General features: G+C 40.1%; 1 protein-coding gene and 1 long non-coding RNA gene across 4 annotated transcripts; both read left to right on the top strand.

Annotated features, from left to right (window-relative positions):
• Positions 1 to 254: 254 nt before the first annotated feature.
• tom1l2a (target of myb1 like 2 membrane trafficking protein a) lies at positions 255 to 21,572 on the top strand. Of its 3 annotated transcripts, XM_004558364.5 has the most exons (16): positions 255 to 356; positions 4,696 to 4,780; positions 8,241 to 8,319; positions 8,757 to 8,906; positions 9,382 to 9,516; positions 10,362 to 10,505; positions 10,702 to 10,818; positions 11,733 to 11,866; positions 12,345 to 12,387; positions 13,251 to 13,422; positions 13,913 to 14,027; positions 14,558 to 14,633; positions 15,427 to 15,501; positions 18,249 to 18,308; positions 18,838 to 18,874; positions 19,002 to 21,572. In XM_004558364.5, exons 1-16 carry the CDS (start codon positions 305 to 307, stop codon positions 19,154 to 19,156), a joined length of 1,629 nt encoding a protein of 542 aa, XP_004558421.1. In that variant the 5' UTR covers positions 255 to 304; the 3' UTR covers positions 19,157 to 21,572. The 3 variants fall into 3 exon arrangements, with proteins under 3 accessions (XP_004558421.1, XP_004558423.1, XP_004558424.1); XM_004558366.5 differs by lacking the exon at positions 15,427 to 15,501; XM_004558367.5 differs by lacking the exons at positions 15,427 to 15,501; positions 18,249 to 18,308.
• On the top strand, positions 2,206 to 2,660 carry LOC143418511 (uncharacterized). Its single transcript, XR_013098502.1, has 2 exons — positions 2,206 to 2,410; positions 2,493 to 2,660. It is a non-coding gene; the product is annotated as an uncharacterized LOC143418511 (long non-coding RNA).
• Positions 21,573 to 22,598: the final 1,026 nt, after the last annotated feature.

Raw genomic sequence — 22,598 nt, 5'->3', positions numbered from 1 at the left:
GTCAACAACAATGAACGTTAATTTTTTATATTCCAAGGATTTAATCCTTGTCTGCATTGTTTTTATTAGCTGTTTAGAGTTATTATTCCCCTCTGTAATAATTAAATGCATGCACGTAGAAAAGGTTTGTTGAACATAGCTTTAGTTACTGACTGTGACTGACATCGATTGTAGCCACACGTGTCCAAAAACCTCTGTACGTGTCCAACTTTTTGAACCAATAGAATTCCTTGGTAGGCGGGACTTGATAGTACTGCCTCTGGGCCGAAGCCTGTCATTCCCGGGCGGATCGTTTGTTGTCAAGATGGAGTTCTTACTTGGAAATCCGTACAGTACTCCCGTGGGCCAGTGTATAGGTACGTTAGACCTGAAATTATTTTTAAAGGCTTGCTGCTTCCTTCCCCCAACGTACTTTGAATGTGGGCCATCATATATTGTTTACTACTGGGCTCAAAGGTGGAAATAGCGAGCTAACGGGTGTCATCGTAGCAAACGTCATCTGCCTGGAATGGGCTCTCAGCTAATGTTAGCCAGCTAACCCATAACTTAGTCCGGTGTAATCACAAGAAATGCATTAAGTTGAATAACAATGCATATGTGTAGACACTGATTGCAGCTTAAGAAGATCAAATCAGGTTAACTGAAATTGACGCTATTGTATTGACATGACTTAAAGTGTCTTCAAGAGAGACCCAGATAACTTCCATACTTCCTTAGTTTCTGAACAATAGTTGACCAAACTGTGCGGTCAGCCTGGAGGTTTTTTCCCTCCAGTCTCGATACGGTGTGGTGCTTTTTCTCCCCAGGGGGGGCATATACGTGAGCTGCAGCATCCCTTTGGTGTAGTTGCATCAATATTTGCATTTCCCTTTTTGTTTTTCAAAGCAAGCTGAGATTCATAATAGTTGGTACCAAGGCCTGACCATGCCTTTATAACTGACAATGAGCCGGCTACTGACAACAGCTGTTTTATGAAGTATAAAGATAAGAATTTATGTTTACTTGAAGAATGTGAAAGTAGGAGTGTACTGTAGGTGCCGTAGGTACATTGAACTTTACTTTTTTTCGCCGTTTTTGTGAAAAAGAGTTAATGTTTTGGCAAACTACTCCTGCAAAACAGATGTGTGCGAGACTTTTAATTTCTCCCACTGTTTGTTTGTGCTTGCCTTTGACCAAGTGCAACAGCTGCTGTTTTTTTGGTTAAGTGTCAGAATTACTCATGTTTTTACTTTCTGCAGAGCCATGTAGTGCTTTAATCAAGCTCTCGACTGGGCAGAACCAGATGCATTTTTGTTTTTGCATGCAGCATGTCTTGGACCACCATCCCCCCTTCCATCACAGAATTGGCCTTGTCTCCTGCCAGATCTCTCCGGTTGAGCTGCTGCACTGTTTGGGGCTTGACACCCAGCTGTCATTTGCAGCGGTAGTGATCTGTACACCTCAGTGGAGGGGCAAAGTATCATCTTACCAGACACAAAGGGAATGTGAGAGTTCAAGCCTGACAGTGGAGATGTGTGGTAAATCTAATTGCTGTAAGAGCCCGATGCATTACCACAATTTGTGTCCATATTTAATAAAGACAACCAACCTTTGGCAGCTCTTACTATGACCATGGCACATGTATGAGAGGAAATGAATCGAATAATATCAAGACAAACGCATGGGACAAATAGGATATATGTGAGAGTGGAGACAACGAAAGGCAGGAATTAAAGAAGAGTCTTAAAAGTTCACTTTGTAGCCAGAGAAGGACTTTGTGGCTTTGTTGCCAAGTGCATGGCACAGCTTGCCTCTGTTAAAGCCATGTGATCGACTGGTTTCACTTGTGTGGTGTCAGTTCTCAGGGCTGGGGTGGGTGCTTTGACACAACACCGTGAATTAATGCACTTAGCAGGCATTTAACTCCATTAGTAGGCTCATGTTCAGTGTCCTTACAGTGTGTCTCACACGAATAGATCGGAGTTTTAGGGGGGCGTCCCTTCCTTCTGTCCTCTGCTGCCCGTGCTTTGCCCTACCACAACATGACAATCCACTTGAGGAGATTACATGGGTTATCCCAGAAGAAGTAGCTGGTTAAATCTTTCAAACTCATGCTCTGGATGCTGTAGACTCAGAAGGTGGACTCAGAGGTGTTTTTAAGTGTTATTCATGTTTGAATTCACTGCATGCCTTTTTATTTTTGTAGATAAGTGGGTTTGTTGAAGCTGCCCAGCCTGTGAAAAGTTGATTTGAGAGGGGAGTTAAAGCATGAATAATTCATGGTTTTGAGGCATGTCCAGTGGTTGCATGGCCCCGTGAGACCCCTGGCTCTGGCATGACATCCTGCTAAGGGCCTCTGAGCTTCCCGCAGAGGAACATCTCCTGTCTACACTCAGGACTCATCTAATGACGATCTATGCAGTCAGAACCTGTATCGTATTTTGCTTCAGTAGAAAATCTTTTTTCTTTTTAAAAATTTTGCTCTAAGTCTCTGTGTTTCTATAAAACGGCAGCTTCCACAGACAGGATGGATGGATTTGGAGGGCTGCTGAGGAAGAAGGAGATGGAGCGGGAACAGTGATGAATGCAGAGCCAGTTCATCTTTGTCAGCTTTCACAGTCTGGCTTCCTTATTTCCTCCTTGTAGCCAAAATGCTATTAAATGAAAGGGTGGAGTGTGAAGGCGAGAGCCGGTCATTGGAACTTCTGTTTTTCTGCATGTTGTAATAGTTAAAACTGAGTACACAGCTGGATCACTCACTGTCAGTCAGTGTGGCTTTCCCTCTGAGATCTCGGCTTTCCACTTCCCAACTGACTTCTTGGCTCTTTTCAGTTAATTTACTGGCGTTGGAGGCTTTGGAGGAGCATGTTTTTGGCAAAATTTTATTGCATGTTTGGGTTTACCGTGACAGCTGGAAACTGCAGCGTTGTGAAAATGAAATAGAATGGTAGTCTGGTGATTACGGATCCAAGACTTCATCCAAACCTCTTCTTACAAAGATTACTCTTACGTTTGGCTATATTTATGGCGCTTGCTTGCACACAGTGCTCACATCTCAAAAAGGGAACTTAATAGCTTTTTCATCTGTATTTATAATTGCAAAAACAAACAGTTAAAAGTAGTACTGAGTTAAATCTTGTCACATTTTCCATTGGTCTATTTATTATTTCAGTAATCTATATTTCTACTGATATGAGCCATGAGCTCTGAATGAAAGAATGAGATTGCAGCCTTGAGGTGACTGTAGTAATGATTTAGCATAGGGCTGTTCGATATAACGATATCATTTTAAGCTGTGTTTGTTTTGTGGTGTTGCAAAATAAACTGTTTACGGCAATATTTTTTCATCGTTTTGATGGTCACTGTAGTGGCTATATTAATTTCTTAAAGTTCTCTATTTCTCTTATATTGAATATAACCACACTACTGATAAACAAGCGCCTGTTTTTATGCGTTGTCGTTAGCAACAACGACGGTAACACCATCGCGTGTCCGCTTGTTTATGTTCCACATAAACCTTTCACAATAAAGCTCAAGATCCTGTTGAGACTTTTCAAAATAAACTGAATCACGCGAAAGAGCAGATTATTTACGGATGAGAAGTAAAAAAGAGCCGCCAGGTGCTAAAAAAAATAGACCTTAGACTCAAACGTTAGAACAGGCTTTTCCCCGCAGCACCCTGTGTAATAAATACAAAGAAAACGGCGGCTGTTACAACTTATGTCTAAAAATGTATTGTTTCATGCATCGGTTAAAACACTCGACTCCAGGTACATGACGCGCAGCTGGAAACACTTCCCGCAAGTCGAGCTGCCCGAGATTCACAGAATTTACAGAAAATGTTACATTTTTGTGATTTATATCGTTATTGGGACGATAGAATTCTTATATCGGGATATGAGATTTTGGTCATATCGCACAGCCCTAATTTAGCACTACATGAATGAAATTGAATTGAATGCAAACAAGCGAGGTGGCTGGGGTTAGGTTAAGCAGCATGGTCATTCGGGAGGGGCTCAGGATATGGCCTACTTCCCCTCATTGCAAGAAACCAGTTGAGGTGCTTTGGCAATCTGACTGGGATGCCTTGTGGAGGGTGAGGTCTTTCAAGCATGAGAGGAGGCTCCAATGCAGAACCAGGACATGTTGGAGAAATTATATCTCTCGGCTGGCTTGGAAACCCTCAGACGAACTGGAGGAGGTTTCCCTGGGGGAGGAATGTCTAGACTGCTGCCTTGTGACAGATCCAGATAAGCAATCGAAGATTGATGGATGGACAAGTCTGCGACCACATGCTGGCTTATTTACACAAGTGTGCTTGTGATGTTATGTAAATGAGGGTTGCTTTAATCAGTGTGCTTTAGCTTGAGAACAACTGAGCCTGGCTAAAATGCAGCACCATGGTAACACATGAGACAGCTGGCATTGTGCAAACCATGAATTTTTCTATCAAAAGTAACATTTCGTTGGGTGCAGCCCCAGCGCTGGTTAATGTCCACAACTTATTATTCTGCAATAGTCACATTTTGTGTCGTTGCACAACTGAGTCTGAACTTATTGTATATACTGATGTGTCTCTTGTTATAAGTGGTAACTGATTTTAACTGACATCCTAACAATCATAATTTGTGTCACTCAAACTTTGCCTTTTGCATAGACCGTACACTGCAGTTAGCTTATTAACATAACAGTTGAACTCTTTGTGTTTTCCTCCAGAGAGAGCAACAGATGGAGGCCTACAGAATGAGGACTGGACCCTCAACATGGAGATCTGCGATATCATAAATGAAACCGATGAAGGGTAAGCGCCTTCATTATTATTATTATTAGGTTATAATTTGCTTTATCAAGTGGGATTAGCAAGGGTATTTAACCCAAAATGACTCAAGTTCCTGCTGTGGTTTGTAATGAAACATTCATTGTTTTATCACACAGTGGCTAACTGAGAGGCTCGAGCAAATAATACACTGCCCACTGTTCTTTGCTGACAGACACTCTACTACACATGGCCTTTTGTTTCTTTAGGTATGACTGACCAACTGTCTTATTGTCTGAATAAATGAATGAGTGAATGAATGAATAGATTCTCATGTCAGCCTCCCACACTGAAAAATACCAAGCCTGCACTTGGTGAACATGTCTCCCAAATTATATAGATTTGCAGCCATAAAACCAGACGATTGGCATTTATTTTATTGAGCTTATACAAATCTTTGTTTATTATTACTAACATGGAAAGCTTTATCTGGGCATGGAGAAATTCTGCGGCTCCGGGTGGTTTGGGAAAATAAATTAGAAATATTTAGGTGAAGTGTATTTTATTTGTGTTTAGTTATTTTTTTAACTTGTAGTTCTAAATTGGAAGATTATTGTGATATTGAAATATAAAATAAAATAATTTTATTATTTTTCATCGCTCAAAATAAGCGTCATACTCGCGGAAGCCGGTGTACCCGCCGAAACGCCGTGCATTTATCGAGACTTTCAAACCCAGGTAGGCCAATTATTGATCTTCGGATCCACATTATGTTGGCAGCTGTTCTCCACCATGAACTACCGTATGTTAAAAACAAACACTGCTCACGCCTCACAGATGACAGCTTACAGTCCTGCGTAAAGATGAAAGTGACTTCGTACAGCCCCGATTTGCAGACGCTGTGCGCAGAGGTTCAGGAGCAGAAGTTCCATTGAAAACATACCACGGCAGACCCGCTGCTTTTCAGCATCTCTTTATTGACCACTTTTCACACACAGTTGCTGTACATACAGCTGGCTGTAGCTGTTCAGCTCACAGCCCGACAACACAACAGCAGAAAGAGCACAGACTTTAAGGCGGCGAGGCGTGATTGCGGGTGCCGCTCAGGTGCGTCCGACTCCCATGCAGCGGCGCTGCAGACCACGCCCCGCCACACACATTAACCAGGTAAAATACATATTTAGGCAGAATTTTGCAAATATCTATTTTTCATTTTTTAGCAGCATAGTGCTTTTTTTCCAATTACTTTTTAAAAGTCAGGTCAACGCTCCAAAAGCCCAAAGGCGATATAAGGGTGGCGGCTCACAACAGTTTTTGTTGCTACATGGATGATTTTAGTTAAGCTGAGTGTCTTTCCTTTTTTTTTTATTATATTTTTTTAAGAGTTCAAAATGTGTTAATTACATAAATAAAATAAAATTTTCTCTGTAGCACTTCATGGATTTCATAAGCAACACACTTTAGTTGCTCTGTGGATTCTTTTAAAAAGAAGTTAAAAACTTTGCTGACCCCTGAGTTAGACCTTTGGCCACAAATAAGTAAATCTGAATGACTGTTTTAATCAGAATGCACTAATAATATTGTTATTAATTGGGTTCTACTTTGCATAATATAGTGATTATAACTGCCATGCAGAAAAGCCCATAATATCAGAATTAATTACCACAAAACACTGGCTCGTAGTTAGTGTACAAGGTGTGATCAGAAAGTTCCAGGATTCCTCAAAAAAGCTGAAACCGTACTTACTAACCGCATTGACATTTTTTTGACAAGCTTCCCCTCATGGTTGTCTCTCATTCAGCTAAAGAGAACTCATTTTCCTTTTCAAGAAACTGGTTTGTTATAATTTGAGGTTTACTACTTCTGCTTTACACTTTTATTTGCTGTGTTCATAAAGGGACACATGGTTAACTCGGTAGCGTACAATTGTCGGGTAGCATTTAAATGAAGTTCAAATGGTACTAAGGAAGGGACTAAGAAAACATATCCCCCACACCATTACACACATTACGGTTGATGCAAGGGAGGATGGATCCACTCTTTCATGTTGTTTATGCCAAATTCTGACCCTACCATCTGAATGTCATAGCAGAAATTGAGGCTCATCAGACCAGGCGGTGTTTTTTCCAGTCCTTTGCTGTCCCAATTTTGCTGAGCCCGTTCTTAGCCAACAGGAGTGGCACCTGGTGTACTCTTCTGCTGCAGAAGCTGATCTGCTTTGAGGTTTGACACGTGTGTTCAGAAATGCTGTTTTACGTACCTTAGTTGTAACGAGGCATTTTTACCCAGAAGACTGAAACTGACTGGATATTTTCTCTGTTTCAGACCATTCTCTGTATTCACTAAAGATGGCTATGTGGGAAAATCGCAGTAGTAATACTCAGATCAGCCTGTCTGTCACCAACAACATTGCCACGTTCAGTGTCGCGTAAATCACCTTTCTTCCCCATTTAGTGGTTAAAAAAAATAATTCAAGGAGGGCATAGAAAATGGTGATGACAGTACTTTTATGAAACAGTTGAAAAGACCATTTTGAAGGGTTTATTGGTCTAATATAAATAGAAAACCTTTTTTGTACTTTTTTTTTTAACAGAACAGTTTGATCACGTCTTATCTCAGGAAAAAGTCTTAACCTGTTACAGACATTGATGCATGATAATCAGACACTTCCATTTTCTGTTAAATAGCTAAATGTATTTTTTGCTTCCCCTTTTACTTTATTTTTTACATTCTTCATGCCTACACACACTCATTGTCTTGACATGCGACACAGGCGCTCTCTGGGTCACGCTTGCAAAACAGAAGGCATGAGAGAGGGAGTTCAGCTTCACAGAACTTATTGTCTTCAAGATGTTTAGCTAGATAGATCGAGTCTCCTTAATTCCAGACTTTGAAATGCAGCACAAACATTTGTGCGACATTTTAACACATGCTAATGTGTGCATTTAATTATGAAAGTTTGACAGCAGATGGTAAGGACTAAATCAAGATATAGCGAAAATACATGTACAGGAAACAACAGGGAACTGTGGAGAGAATCAGAAATGCAGGGTAGATTATATTCAATAAACTCAGTCATGTGCAGAGGGCTGTCTGGGACCATATATATATAAGACAATATGCTTCCCTCCATTTCTCTCTGTTTCAGCTCCTTCACTCTTTAAATGTACTGTAGCTCAGTAGGTAGTCCATAAAAGCGTACCGTCTCATCTGCAATGAAGATGGACAATGTTAGGCCGACAGCCAATCTGAACTCTTCATGCATGGGCTGCTTTTGATCTTGCTGTGGGACAGACTTACAGTATAGTCACACAGAGAGAAAAGAGTGAGACAGATGGTGTGACAGTACTTCTCTGTTTTAGTCAAATAGATATGCTGACGGACTTGAATCGCATCTGTTATTGTGGCACACAGGAGAGTTTATTCCATCAAAGTCGGTGACGTTACGCTCACTATAAGCAGAGGGTACTTTGTGCAGCTGTAACTTTCTGCTGTTCCTGTCTAGGCCAAAAGATGCCATGCGGGCACTGAAGAAGAGACTGAGCGGCAACAAGAACTACAGAGAAGTTATGCTCGCACTAACCGTAAGTTCATACTTCTTCTTGGAACTATATTGCAAAACTAGGAATAAAGTCGCTGAATATATGAGCAAGGCACTGGTAGACAAAAATGACTCACTGGGCCATGCCCATGGTGTTGATGCTTTTCAGTGTGTAGGTTTTTAATGTCACATTAAAGGGAAAACACTACTGATCTTGTGCTCCTGGTCATTTTATTTTGCTCTGTCATCCTCTGCCTTCCACTGCATGGCCTGTGTTTTTCTGCCTCTTCTTTCCATTTGTTTACAGTGGCTATGCCCTTTGAGCTGTCTTTATGTCCTCCCACATCTTTGATAGCTCTGCTAGTTGGAAGGCCCTGTGTGCAGCAAAATACTGACTAAGTCTGCCTTTTCTCTGCTGCTCCCCCCCACACACACAAACTTTTTTAAAGCATCTTTGTTTAATCCTCTCTCTTCCTGTAGGTATTGGAGACATGTGTGAAGAACTGTGGTCACAGGTTTCATGTCCAGGTGGCCAACAGAGATTTTATTGATGGTGTTTTGGTAAAGATCATCTCCCCCAAAGCCAACCCCCCAACGATCGTACAAGACAAAGTGCTGTCTCTTATACAGGTATTGGAGCGCTCTCTGTATTTGCTGTTTTTAAATGATAAAATTCTTTTGCAACATATTTTCTTTTTCTTTTTGCTTTTACCAACACACTCCATTGCAGAATTTTAAATCAGGTGGGCACAACATGCGCCACTTCACACGTGTTGCACAACAGCTTCAGCCTTTTGTGATTTTATCTGGTTACCTGAGGTCACCTCAGCCAACAGATGGTGTTCTCCATTTCTCTTTTTTGCGCTCCCTTAAATATTAATAGGAACGTTTTGAAGGAGATCCTGTGGATAGCCTTCTTGTAGAGATATTTGACTAATTTAAAAAAAAAAAAGAAATTCCCTAAGCATTGGAGCAAAATAATGTCCGTACTAGTAATGTTACGTGCTTTCATTCAGTTGTTGTTGTTGTTGTTGTTTTTTTTTAGTTGGTTTTATTAATACCAAGAATTGAGAGCATACTAAATAATTTGTCTGTGTTTTGACAGGCCTGGGCAGATGCCTTCAGGAGTAGTCCTGATCTAACTGGGGTGGTGCATATTTATGAGGAACTGAAAAGGAAAGGTGTTGAGTTCCCAATGGCAGACCTGGATGCACTGTCTCCGATTCACACACCACAGAGGGTAGGGAAGAAATACACAAATACATTCATTCACTTTTTTGGGTACACTTTTTTTAGTGCTGGGTTGTACCAATGTTTGCCTTCAGAGCTGCTTTAATTCTTCATAGCATAAATCCAACAAGGTGCTGGAAACGTTCCTCTTTGTTCATGTGAACATAACAGCATCACACAGTTGCTGCAAATTTGTCAGCTGCACATCCACGATGGGACTCTCCTGTTTCATGTTGTTTATCCCAAATGCTGACCCTACCATCTGAATGTTCCAACAGAAGGGGCAACATTTTTCCAATCTTATGTTGTCTAATTTTGGTGAGCCCATTCAAACTGTAGCATCACTGCTCTTCTGTTATTTTAGACCATCAATTTCATGTTTAAATGTAGTCTGTGTTCAGAGATGCTTATGGTTATCTGAGTTAGTGTTGCCTTCCTGTCAGATCAAAGCAGTGTGGTCCTTGTCCTCTGACCCCTAACATCTGCGAGGCGTCTATTTTTATCCAGAGAACTGACGCTTGCTGGATATTTTCTCTTTCAGACCATTCTCTGTAAATGCCGGACTTAGTAGATAAGCTGTTTCTGAAATACTCAGACCATCTTGTCTGGTACCAACAACAAGTGTCAAATTCAAGGTCAATTAAATCACTTTTCTTCCCCATTCTGATGCTCGGTTTGAACTTTAGCAGGTCGACCATCCCTTCTTGGATTTAATGTCTGAGTTGAGTTCCTGCCCCTGACCGATCTGTTATTTGTGTTAATAAGCCATTGAACAGGTGCACCTAATAAACTGGCCTAGAGTTTTGCTTTTTGGGGTTTTTGTTTTATTTATTTATGTATTTATTTTTATCATAGGGGACACCAGAGGTAGATCCAGCCATGGTCAAGTACCTTGCCCCAACCTCACCTGATCCCACGACTCCTAAACCTGCCTCACCCGTTCCCCCTGCCACACAGGCCCCTGAAATTCCCAACCCCATCACAGCAACTCCTGAACAGGTGAGGGACACCAACCTTTGTTCAGCTAAATTAATTCACACAGCATTTTTTTTTAAATAATTTTTGAATAAAAAAAGCTTTTTTCAGTGTTTAGTGAGTTTAAAACTTAAGTACAGTTTCAACTTACGCTGCTGTGCCGCTGATACCAAATTAGTCCAAATGTTTTTCATTGACCTTTGATCTTGTGTGCTTTCAGATTGCCCGGCTGCGTAGTGAGCTGGACGTAGTGCGAGGAAACGTCAAAGTCATGTCGGAGATGTTAACTGAGATGGTCCCAGGTCAGGAAGAGGCTTCTGATCTAGAACTGCTTCAGGTTAGATTAATACACTATGAATTTCACTATAATGCATTCAGTAGTTGCCTGTGTTGTGTACAACTTCATTGTAGTTAAAAAGAATAAAAATCCAAACAAAATAAAACCCAACTTGGCATAAATTTAATTCAATTCTTAATGCATATCAGAAGACATTTGCCATTCTGAAGAACAAGTCTTTAAAGATCACAGATTTTTCTGTCACATTCTTTCTTATCAGAAGATTTATTTTAGGCTCCTGTGAATTCTTTTCTTTATATACACCCCCATGCATGATGTGCATTCAGAAAGCCAAATTCTTTCCAACACTGCTTTTAACTGCCAAGTGTTGTAATTTTGTGCAGCCACCAGGGGGTGTTATGGGCTAAGTTTCATGCTAACCTGCCAAGGGCCATTTTTCTGTGGTAAAATTCCTTAAACTGGCAATTAAGCAGGTCAAATCGCAACATTTTCTCATGCAAGCTCATGCAGATTTTAATCTTTGAAGGCCAGAAACCCCTCAGGTATTTGTATCAGCTCCAAGTATCTGGCCCCGGGCTAAAGAGCCTGTGCCAGTGTAATTGTTATGTAGTACCTGACTCACTTTGCTATTTATTTCAGGTAATGTAGAGAAAACTGTAACAGAATTTAGTTTAACAAATATTTTTGACTTGCTTAAAACTAAAAGCCTTTTGTATTATATTTATAGAAAGCTCTCCACCCATTCGTGAGTCATAAATAAGCAGCATAACAGTTTATGTACTGGCAAATGGAGTGGTTTATAGAGGGTTTTTTGAGTCATCAGTAGACAGACAAACACACGCTTGACTGTCTGAGTATGTGTCAGCTTGTCCGTTTCTTTACAGCTCACTTTTTCTCAAATTGATTTATAACTTAATATATTGATCAATCTGTTCATGTGACACTCTGTCAAGGAGCTGAACAGAACATGCCGAGCTATGCAGCAGAGAGTGGTCGAGCTGATTTCGCGCGTCTCTAATGAGGAAGTGACCGAGGAGCTCCTACACGCAAATGATGACCTCAACAACATTTTCCTCCGATACGAGAGGTGAATTCAATCAAACTGCATTAGTGTCACAAAAAGAAATACTTGTTTGTGTATTTTGGTTACTACCTCGATCACTAGTGCTTGTTAGTTTTTGCTTTTCTGGTTTGGCAAGATCTCGAGCACAATTTAAAAGATGACTCTCTAGATATCATTAGACCTAAGCTTATCAGGTTTTCTTGAAAAAGAAAAACCTGCATGACACAGATCGCGATATAACAGGTCAAACGGACTCACTGTACTTCATAAGGTTACATAAGTGGGTCAGATCAGTTAAGATAACTGAATCATTATGAATCGAGATTTGCGATTGTCCAAATATTGCACGGTAAAGCACTGTGCATTGTTTATGTGCTCTGTGGGCTCTTAATGCTAAAACTTTTCTTTCATCGTGTTTGTGTTAAAAGAGCGTTTAAGCTCAGAGAGCATGTGGCAAAGTGTTAATTGTTTTGTTTTTTGTTTTTTTTCATGTTGCTCACAGGTATGAGAGGTACAGGTCAGGTAGAGCTGCACAGAACAATGGGGTGAGTACCATCAACAAAGAGTAGAAACAAAGAACAGAGGCCTACTGGCTGAAATTGCATGTTTTCTTTTTGCACGTATCATTATTCTATTCTTTTTTTCACATTTCACTACATATACCTTTGCCTAACATTATGGATGCTGTGAGAGATGATTCAAACATTATCTGAACTAATAATCCCCCTCAACTGTTTACCATAGCAGCATTCATTTGTAATGCAAGTGGAATGCATTTTAGTGCTTTGTAAAACTGAACGAGCTGAGCGCTGCCAAACTTCCATTAAAAAGTGCACATTTGCCAGTTTGAGACATTTGCCAATGGACTGGGCCATCTCTCACTACATCCCACATAGCTGTTTGTGTTTGCAGCTTGTTGATCTTTCCGTGTGCTCTGTCTGTTTGTGTTGTGGCTAGCTGATGGAGGCAAGTATAACACCACGACCACATTCAGTCCAAGCCAGTGTGCTGGGATGAACTGAGTGATGACTGTCAAAACGTCTGTTATATGAATCTCGTGTTTAGAGCCTTGTGATGTGTGAACACTGGTTCTACTGTTTGAAACTAGATGTTTTATTTCCTTCCCTCCACCTATCATGGTGTTCCTTCTCACACATCTGTAATCTCTTGCAGCTGTTTATTCGGCTCCATTATTGCTCCTTTGCATAGCTGCCAATCCATGACTGCTGGTTTAGAGTGTTGTCTGAAATTGTGTAGCATTTCTGCAGCTAGAAGCATTTCTTCTCATTTAAAAAAAAGGAGAAAAAGCAATAATTTAATCTTTTACTTGGTGTCACAAATGCTGCATAGTTGCATTGTTTTATATTTGTAGTTAACGAGTATATTTCACTTGCTCTCCTCTTTTCAGATGTTAACTGAAGCCACAGAGGACAACCTGATAGACCTGGGCCCAGGATCCCCAGCTGTGGTAACACCCAGGATCACATCCAGCCCTCCACCTAGCTCCACTGTTGGAGCCATGGCTTCTCCTGCCCGCAACCCCACTGCAGCATCCCTATCCAGTGCTCTAGCTGGACTTGGTAAGGATAAAACATAATGAAATCTATTTTTTAGGATAATAAAAGGTGCACAAGAAGCACCTTTTTATTGTTGTAAAATTAAAATTTTCCTAATAATCCATTCGAGATCCATACAGACAAAGTAAAAGCATGTTTTTAGAAATTGTTGGAGCTTCCTGTCCTCTCAAATCCCTGCAGACCTTTGCTGGTTCTTACATGACAAAAGTTAAATTTGTAGCTAATTGTTTTTAACTAATTGCAGTAAAATTCACTGAAGTGTTGTGGTTCAACCTTAGAGGGATTACCTCTTATATTTTGTGCAGTAATATATGGTAATTACACATTGCCAAACTGGAGTGTTGTAAGTCTGGTCTATAATTAGGACGTCTTAAACTTTGCTGCATTAATTTTAAATTAATTTCTCTGTGCCACTTCTTTCATCCTCTTTCATTTTACTTTAATCTTTGCTCTTCTCCATGTTCTGCTGTCTCCTGCCACCCTCTTGATCCAGATGTAGGCTCAGAAAGCCCGAGCGGCACCCCGTCGTCTCAATCGGCCCAGAACCCGGACGACTTTGACATGTTCGCACAGACCAGGGGGAGCTCTCTGGCTGAACAGCGCAAAAAGTAGGTCTACATTTAATTTAGCTCCCTTAATGTAATTTATTTTGACAAATAGCTCTTTGTAATGTGCTCACTACATTTCTGAAATGCTTGATATCCGGTTATATTTCCTGGAGTGCCTTTTGAATTCCTATCGGGACAGGCTGGATGTTAATCTGGTATTTTCTCCCTGCGGCTAGTTTATTGTGTTACTTTTGGCTACTCACTGTGAATAAATAAGTATGTTTGCCCATTTTTTTTCCACTACCTGAATGTTACTGTGTTTTTTGTTTATGCAAGTTGTGAACAAAGGGGTCCACTGGGGTGTGTTTTAGCTCAAGGGTCTATGCCATGAATCAACAAAATCCCTAGTTTGGACAGAACTGAAGACTTTTGTTGCACTTTATTCTTCTCTTTCTTAGGAAGAAATGTCTTGCTTGTCTTCTCTTTGGACAGAGATGATATTAAAAAAAGCTGTCAGACATCATCTTTGCTCCTAATTCTTTTTATATACAGCTTAATTCTTCTTAATCTGTTTCTGGTTTTGTACACAGTGTAAAATATGAAGACCCTCAGGCTCTGGGTGGCCTGGCCTCTGCTTTGGGTGTTAGACAACAGAATACAGGAGGGGTGAGTACAAATAAGCATGGCTGACGAGCTTTTTTAGCTCTCTGCATGTGATGGCTTGTAACACTGAATACTTTACAGTGACATTTGTCCTGATGAAGTGCTTCTTGAACTTTGACCAAACAGAGGCTTGAGGTTTTCTCATTTTTGAATACCTCAAATATAGTGCTGTTGTCTATAGTGTCTATGCCAGTCATAAGCATATAAATGAGTTTTATGTACAGAAGATGGGAGCAAAGTCTAACTGGGAGTTTTTATACTGTATCTGAACCACTGGTACTTTTTAGCCATTAGTGTCAGCACTTCTCCCAGTTATTAAAAAAACATGCATTTAGGTTTCTCGTTCTTCAAAGCAGATGTCTTTCTTCTTCCTTTAATCTGCTCATCTCTAAAGTCAGTGCTCACAGAAACTCTAAATCACTGACTAGCTTCAAGATTTTTAGTCATTCTCTCTGAGCACACATTGCAGTATATTTGCTTGGCTATCTCTAGGTACACATACACAAAAAGGTGGCACCATTCTTTAGTTGCCTTAGGTGATTTATTCCTTGTTTAGAACGTATACTTCACTGAGTTTTAAATCTCTTCTTTTTTCCTTCTTTATTTTCCTCATTTTCATCTTTATGCAGTGATCCTTTGCCATTTTCTTATGTTGGCCTCATTTATTCCCTCCTCTCTCAGTCGTCTTTTGCACATTTGACTTCTTCTCTGTCTTTCTCTCTCTGCACTTTGTGCTATGCTGTGGTGGTGGGGCCTTTCTTCTTTTGTGTAAGGTGTTATTCTGTTGTTGATTCAGCTGAGGGTTAAAGGGGATGATAACCCAGCAGATCAGGAGCTGCCCATAGACAGCTGGCTTATTACCCAAGGAATGGTGAGGACTCTATCCACAGTGTGTCCTCCTACCCCTCCCTCATGTCCACCTCATGTCAGCCTCCTCCAGCATTGTCCATCATCCTCATGAGCTGCGCTTCATTTTCAGCCTCATCTCACCTTTTTCCCAAATCTTCCCAACAGTCCTACTTCCAAGTGGCTTTTCCTTCTAAGAACATCCATGTCCATGCCTAGTTTAGATATTGTACTGTAGTCTTGGGCAATATGTCATTACAGATATTTAAACTAGGGCTTATTTTGGAATCTGCTTCTTCTGAGTTACACTTACAGTCATGATAAAAAGAAAACACACCCTCTTTCAGCTGGAAGTTTTTACATAACAGGCCATAAAAAAAAACAACTAGCAAGTCTTAAAATGAGGTAAATACAGCCTCAAGTACAAAACATGGCATATTACACTGTGTCACTTTCCAGGAAATTCACCTCTTGGTCAGACTGTGCAATGCTCAGGGAAATTGCAAAAAACTCACGAGCTACAGGCCTCAGTTAGCATGTTAAATCCATTAGAAAAAGACTGAACAAGTGTGGTTTATAGTATAAAGTGTCTTCTTTCTAAAAAGAACATGCAGCAGCGTGTTTGTAAAACTGCATTTGAATAAACCACAGGACTTCTGCAACAGTGTCCTTTGGACTGATGACACCAAGGTGGAGATATTTGGCTATAATTCAAAGTGCCGAACAGCATATCAACAAAAACGCCTCAAATAAAGTGTCAAGCACAGTGGTGGAGTGGTGAGGATTTGGGCTTGTTTTGCAGCCACAGGATATAAACACCTTGCAGTCACTTTTCTAGAGTCAAATATGAGGACAACAACTAAAAGCTTGGCCCAAATTGTGTCATGCAACTGCACAGTGATCCTAAACACAGCAGCAGATCTACAAAAAATGACTGAAAAAGAATGGCGTGGGCACCCAAGTTTGTGAATTCGGTAACTCAAGAACAAGGTGACGTAGAATTTTCAAACTGATTTTCAGCGACTTTGACCTCAAAGTCAGAGTAAGCTTTCTGAAGGCAATGTAGGATTTTGAAATTGATAGCATCTCCACCAGGAGGCTGAGGGAGGAGTAGCACTGGCGGTTGTTAAATTTAAATTTAAATCAAATTTAATCATTTTAGAAGATGCTAAGAATCAGATGGTTTTTTTTGTTTGTTTTTTATTATAACTTTGTATGTAAAACTGTAAAATTGACAAAGGGGTACTTTCTTTTTACCCTGACTGTAGCTCCCAAATTGGTTGGCATATTAATACAGAATTTCTTTTATCCATACTGCCCACCTCTATTGTACTCTGTTGACCCAAGCGTTAAAGACTATACTCATTACTGGTGCTCACATTAACCCCTCCATGGATGTTAAAATGAGGCTGATGGGTCGCTAGGAACTTTGACCAAGCTCCATCATCATTTAACGGTCACTCACTAAAAAAGCGGAGGAGTAGAGATGCTCCTGCTACACAGCAAAATCCAATCAGCGAATCCAAGTACTCATGAAATATCAGCCAAGCATAAGAGAATTATTAAAAGTGATTGTGGTTTGCTGTGTAGTGGTGAGTATTTAGTCAGTTGTCCTCTAATGGTCTGTGGATCTTAGATATTATACAGTTCACTATTACCTCACATTCTAACACATAAACCAACTAACAGATGAAGCAGTAGATGTAGAAGAAGATGATATGTTGATTTTATAAATGTTCAGCACAATGTTATACACTGTGAAGTTATATCAGTGTTATTGTTGTGAGTCATAATGAGGACAGACTTCTTTTTGTGCTCTTTTCTATTTTATCCTCCCTTTTTTCACACAGCTGCATGCATTTTTTCACTGCCACTCTGCCTTGGCCAATCTTTTGATATGCATAACCTGTGATCTCACAAGGAAACCCCACCAGTGTTTTTCTAGTGTCTGTAAAGGCCTTAGGAAATGGGTTTTGTTCTCTCTAGTTAACTTTGAGACTGGGCGATGGTCTTTAACTTTGTCAAAATAGATGAAATTAATGTTGCAGACTTTAATTTTTAAAGGGTTCAAGTAACTTTTAAAAAATTTACCAGTTACTCCTCAGAGGAGGTTTCTTGAGTCACGGTTAAAGTTCACCTTCGCCTTCTCCTGTAATGCCTCAAACTCCTTAATCACTCTGATTATTTGGTGCTCACACAATCTTGAACACAAATGGACACCATCCAGTCTGACATGGCTTCCATCACCAGTGTCACTACATGCCATGCAGCGATGCTCATGCTCTGTGCGCCCTGTGTTTTTGAGTGTGTGTGTGTGGGTGGGTGTGCAGGGTTCCCGTGCCTCTCGACAGTCCCTGTGCTTTCAGCCTTTTCCAACCAATCAATCTCTTAATCACGTTCAAGTGATTTGCTAATTAACTAATGATGCGGAATAATTAGCACGGCTGTGTGTGACATTAGTCGGCAGCTGTTAAGCCATGTCAGCAGTACAGAGTTAATGAGAACAATACACAGGCCGGCAAGTCCTCTTCTTATACAGAGGAGTGCTCGGCAGCAGGTCGTTGCACATGATAAAACAATAATGGCACAGAATCAAGAGAGGTTGAGTGTCTTTCAAGCATTTTTTTTATTATTATTATTGTTTTTCTTTTTATCTTTTCTCCTGAGCCTCTGGTGATTCTTGTTTTTGTGTGTGTGCGTGTGTTACGTTGTTTTTGTTGTCGTGTGGCTTTGTTGCTACCCCTCGTTGTTGTCCATGGCTTTGCTCCATAGATCCCAGTATCGCAGTCCTCTGTCATGGATGACATAGAGGAGTGGCTCTGTACTGACGTGGTGAGATTTTAATTTTTCTTTTTTTTTTTAACCTTGATTAACATTTTTGTTTTTCTACCCTCTCTTTCTCCCTCTTTTCCACCCTTAAAGCACTTTTCATCCAACCATTTCTTATAACTGCATACATTTGACCTTGGTTTTCTTTTTCCTTAAAATCTTTACCGTAATCATTCACCTTAATCATTTCCAGCAATCACTTACATAACTGTTTGCCATGAGGTGAGACATATGTGGAAACAGTGCTAATGATAATTAACCTAAAGCAGCTGCAATGGTCTTCTTTAACTTGTGCATGTGGTGGTTGTGGTGGTGCTCTAGAAGGTTTCTCATTATGGAAAATGTGGGGAGGATGCATGACAGACGGATCCTTCATGAGCCACTGGGTTTGGAGTTTGTGGGAACTTTACAGGCAGCTGACTTGTGCCGCTTGTGCTGTCGATTTTACACTCACATTAATTAACTCCGTTCTTGATAGTTTTCTATAGAAATTTGTGTCTTATGTCATGTTTTTTCTTCTTCTTCTTAATAGAAAGGTGATGCTGCTGAAGAAGGGGTAACTAGTGAAGGTATAGTCAGTTGATTCACACCTATGGGTGTGTTCTGTTCGCTCAAATGTGTGTGGGAATGATTGAGAGTCTTAACACTGTGACCCTCAGCTTCCATGTTTCTGACAAATCAATTTGTTTCTTTCAGAATTTGATAAGTTCCTGGAGGAGCGAGCTAAGGCTGCAGACACTCTGCCATCTCCCCCAGGATCTAACCCTGCTAACCTCTCCCACCCCGCCCGTGCCCCGAGTGGCTCCCATAAGAAGACTGAACGGACGGAAGATGCCCTCTTTGCCTTGTAGACTGTTCTCAGAGGACCTCGGTTTCTCTCCAGGGCATCTAAAGGTCTTGGCCCAAAATGACCCCACCCGCCACCCTCCAAAACAATCCTCCTAGTCCCATTTCATTGCTGACTGGCATTGGTGTAGCAACTGATCTCCACCTCCTTGTTGTTATCTTGCCAGAGTGTTGCTCTAACCATCAGAGGTCCAACAAGTTTAATGCACATTACTGCGTTATGTTTTACTGTATATGGATGTATTAATCTGTCAGTGTGGGATGTACTGCTCGCAGCCCCGCATCTCATTCCATAACTCGCCACCAAAGGAGAACAACTTCACTTAACTGACATGTGGTTTAAAAATGTGACACCTGACTGTGAGATTACTGGGAAATCTCTCTGAAGGTCTACTCACAGAGTCAGTATGGAAGCATTTTATTAGGAGTATATTGTGTTATTTTACTACATTTCGGCTAAATGCTTATTTATGCATTAATTGTTTTATTTTTTTGTGTTATATACTGATCGATCAGTGCATTTGTTAAGAGTTGTGGATTTCTAGTTATGCTTAATACTGAGATATTCGTGGCAGGGCAGCGCCTCTTATTACCCAGTTTGCTTAAGGCACTGTAATGAACAGTTTCATGTTAGCAGGCTAATTTTGCAAACTAAGATTATAATATTAGCTAATCTCTTTAAAATGTGTATGCCAGCATTCCTCTAACCAAAGGGAATTAAGAATAATAAAAATCAAAAAATGTACTAGTTAGGATTCACTCTTATCTCGTATCTATTTCAGATAGCTAAGGGGAAGGAAGATGCTCATTGAAAAGCTACAAGAAGTTAATGTAGAAAAGTGCCGCAAACTGCAAACACTTTAAGCCATTCCAAAGAATATTGATGCTTTAATGACAAACTAGTTCTTCATTTTACCAATCGAAAAATAGTGACATTCACACGCTCAAAATAAGTTGCTGGATTGTCAAAATTTTCCTCCCCCCGCCGCGTTAATGTCTGTGCACTTTGAAGCAAAAAAAGAAAAATCTGTATTTTGTCCTTTTGTGTTTACAAGATGCTTACTATTTTTCTAGGGGATGGGAAATGATCTTAAGAATGAGTTCATTTTGCACATAACTTTTCTAACTATGTAATTAGTGCGCTTGTTTGCCTAACAAGTGGATAGATGGACCATTGGACTGTTGGAAATTCCATAAAGATGCAACACAGAAATAAAGATTTAAATGATAATGTCAGCTTAGCACTGGCATCATAATCATCTACAAGACAAGTGTGCTGTGGTAACAGATGCATTCACACAGGCAAATCTTCACACACTCCATAGTATTTAATCAATATACCTCAAAATACAGAAATGGTGGTTTCTGTAAAAAATCTATTGGGTCATAATAATATCAGGATCACTGAAAGTATTATTTTGTTTTCCCCTTCTGTATTTTTATAATTCATGGTTAAAAAAACAACAAAGGGGAAACGAACAACTGATGTTTTTGAGGCCGAGGTTGAACCGTGCGGAAAGCAAGCACGATTTTGCGTTCTTTGATTTCGTGCAGTCAAACACATTACAGTTTATTTCCTGTGCATTTTCAACCTGCTATGATTCATCTGCTCTCATTGGAGCTGCTGCCAAGCATTTCTATGACCGACTGATTTCAGCAGAGTTGCTCTGTCGAGAAAGGTTTTGTCTTTGATCCGAGGCAAAATAGAAAACCCGTCTTATTTGCAGCTCTTTTTCCAGTTCATTTTAACACTGCACTTCAAACAGATTTTCTTTTTCTCCTTTCAGTCCATTTAAGACCAAAAGCCTTGTTAATCAGAGGCAGCCCATTTGCACCTCAGTTGTAAAGCTTCTTGCTAACATAGATGCAAAGGTGACATTAAAAATGTATTTGTGTAATCAATGTATTTTAGATTAAAAAAAATAATAATGATAATGAGCTTTAATTTTCTTTCATGCTGTATGGTTACACTTGGTTTTGAGGGTTTATTATCATTGCCAGATAACAAATATAAAAACATCTACCATGCAAGTTGAACAAGGACGGTTACTAAAACTGTAACAGGAGATTCTTTAAAGGGAACTTTGACAGTTTTCTGTGTTTGTGTGTTCTGTAACTTTGCATCTGTAACAGAGTGTATTGTGTTAACTTGCTCTTATGAAGCTTAAGTCCTGGTTGCAACATGTATTCCTCTAAATTCTGGCTATCTTTAAAGTGGTAACTGAATGTCTTTAATACCCGCGAAGCGGGATATTTAAGCTTGTGTTTCGTGGACATGGAATTGAGGCTTGTTTTCTATCGGTGGGTGCTCCATGTCTCTCTGGCTGTGCTGTCTGCTGCCATTACTAATGGTCAGATTTGTATTTGACCTAATGCACGTATGTAACTGCCCAATAAAACACTAGCAGTGTGTGACCTCTACCTCATAACTGTTTGTGGTTATTTTACACTTAGGGGATCTGTGACTAGTCTCTCTTTTCTCATGTACATGCTGATGCAACCCAGACTCAATCTTGTACTGTACTGGTCATTCATTGTGAAATGAGCCTTTCACCCTCTCACATGTGGTTGTTTATGGGCATTTGCACAACATAGATCCTTAAAAGAATCATTTTTTCCTTCCTTTACCTGAGGACCAAGACTAGCCATCTTTACAAACTCCGGCAAACAAACGGACGAGACTTATTGTTACACACTTGACCACCAACCATGCTGGACTTTATATAAGCTTACCAAACTTTACTGACAACTTAGCAGTGCTACTCTAGGTCACTGACCTATTTTCCTACAATACCGTTGTGGGGTTCTGCTTTTGTGTTACTATAACAGTGCGTTAAACATAGACATTGTGAAAGATTGTGTTTCAAATGAAGTCTTAGGGATACAACAAACAAACAAAAACACCCGCATTGCCTGTTTGTACGTTACTAATTATTATAGGAGAGGGAGAAAAAATGTAATGTAAACCACCATTACGAAGAGTTGCAGGAACTGTTTTTGTTAAAATACACGTGCTCATTTTTTTCCCTTCTGGCTACATGTAGTTGTGCAGTTTATTTTCCTCCTGCTGTTCCTGCTTCCATCATTCCAGGAGCGAAACACATGATGTAATCGCTAGACCCAAAGATGCAACGTCAGATCACCCCACTCTGATTCTGAGCTTCTCATTGGACGGTTTTACTGGTTCTACAGGAGGAGTCGCTAATTCGAGTCAAACAAGCTTGGCTGTCGCTAAGCGCACGCCCCACACGATTATAATTGGCTATTGGTGGCAAGCCCACAATAAACATGTCCATGCTGTATACAAAGAGAAAAAAATATATTTATTTATAATCAATATTATAAAAGATATTCAGAACTGTATTAAGCTGCTCTGGAATCATAACTTAACTCGTTTATGCTGTAGTTAGCTTTTTTTACATACCCATCAAATGTAACCATATAAAT

The sequence above is a fragment of the Maylandia zebra genome, linkage group LG4 (assembly GCF_041146795.1).
Source record: "Maylandia zebra isolate NMK-2024a linkage group LG4, Mzebra_GT3a, whole genome shotgun sequence".
Taxonomy (NCBI): Eukaryota; Metazoa; Chordata; class Actinopteri; order Cichliformes; family Cichlidae; genus Maylandia; species Maylandia zebra.
The sequence above is the reverse complement of the archived record's forward strand: the minus strand, read 5'-3'. Positions and strand labels throughout refer to the sequence as shown.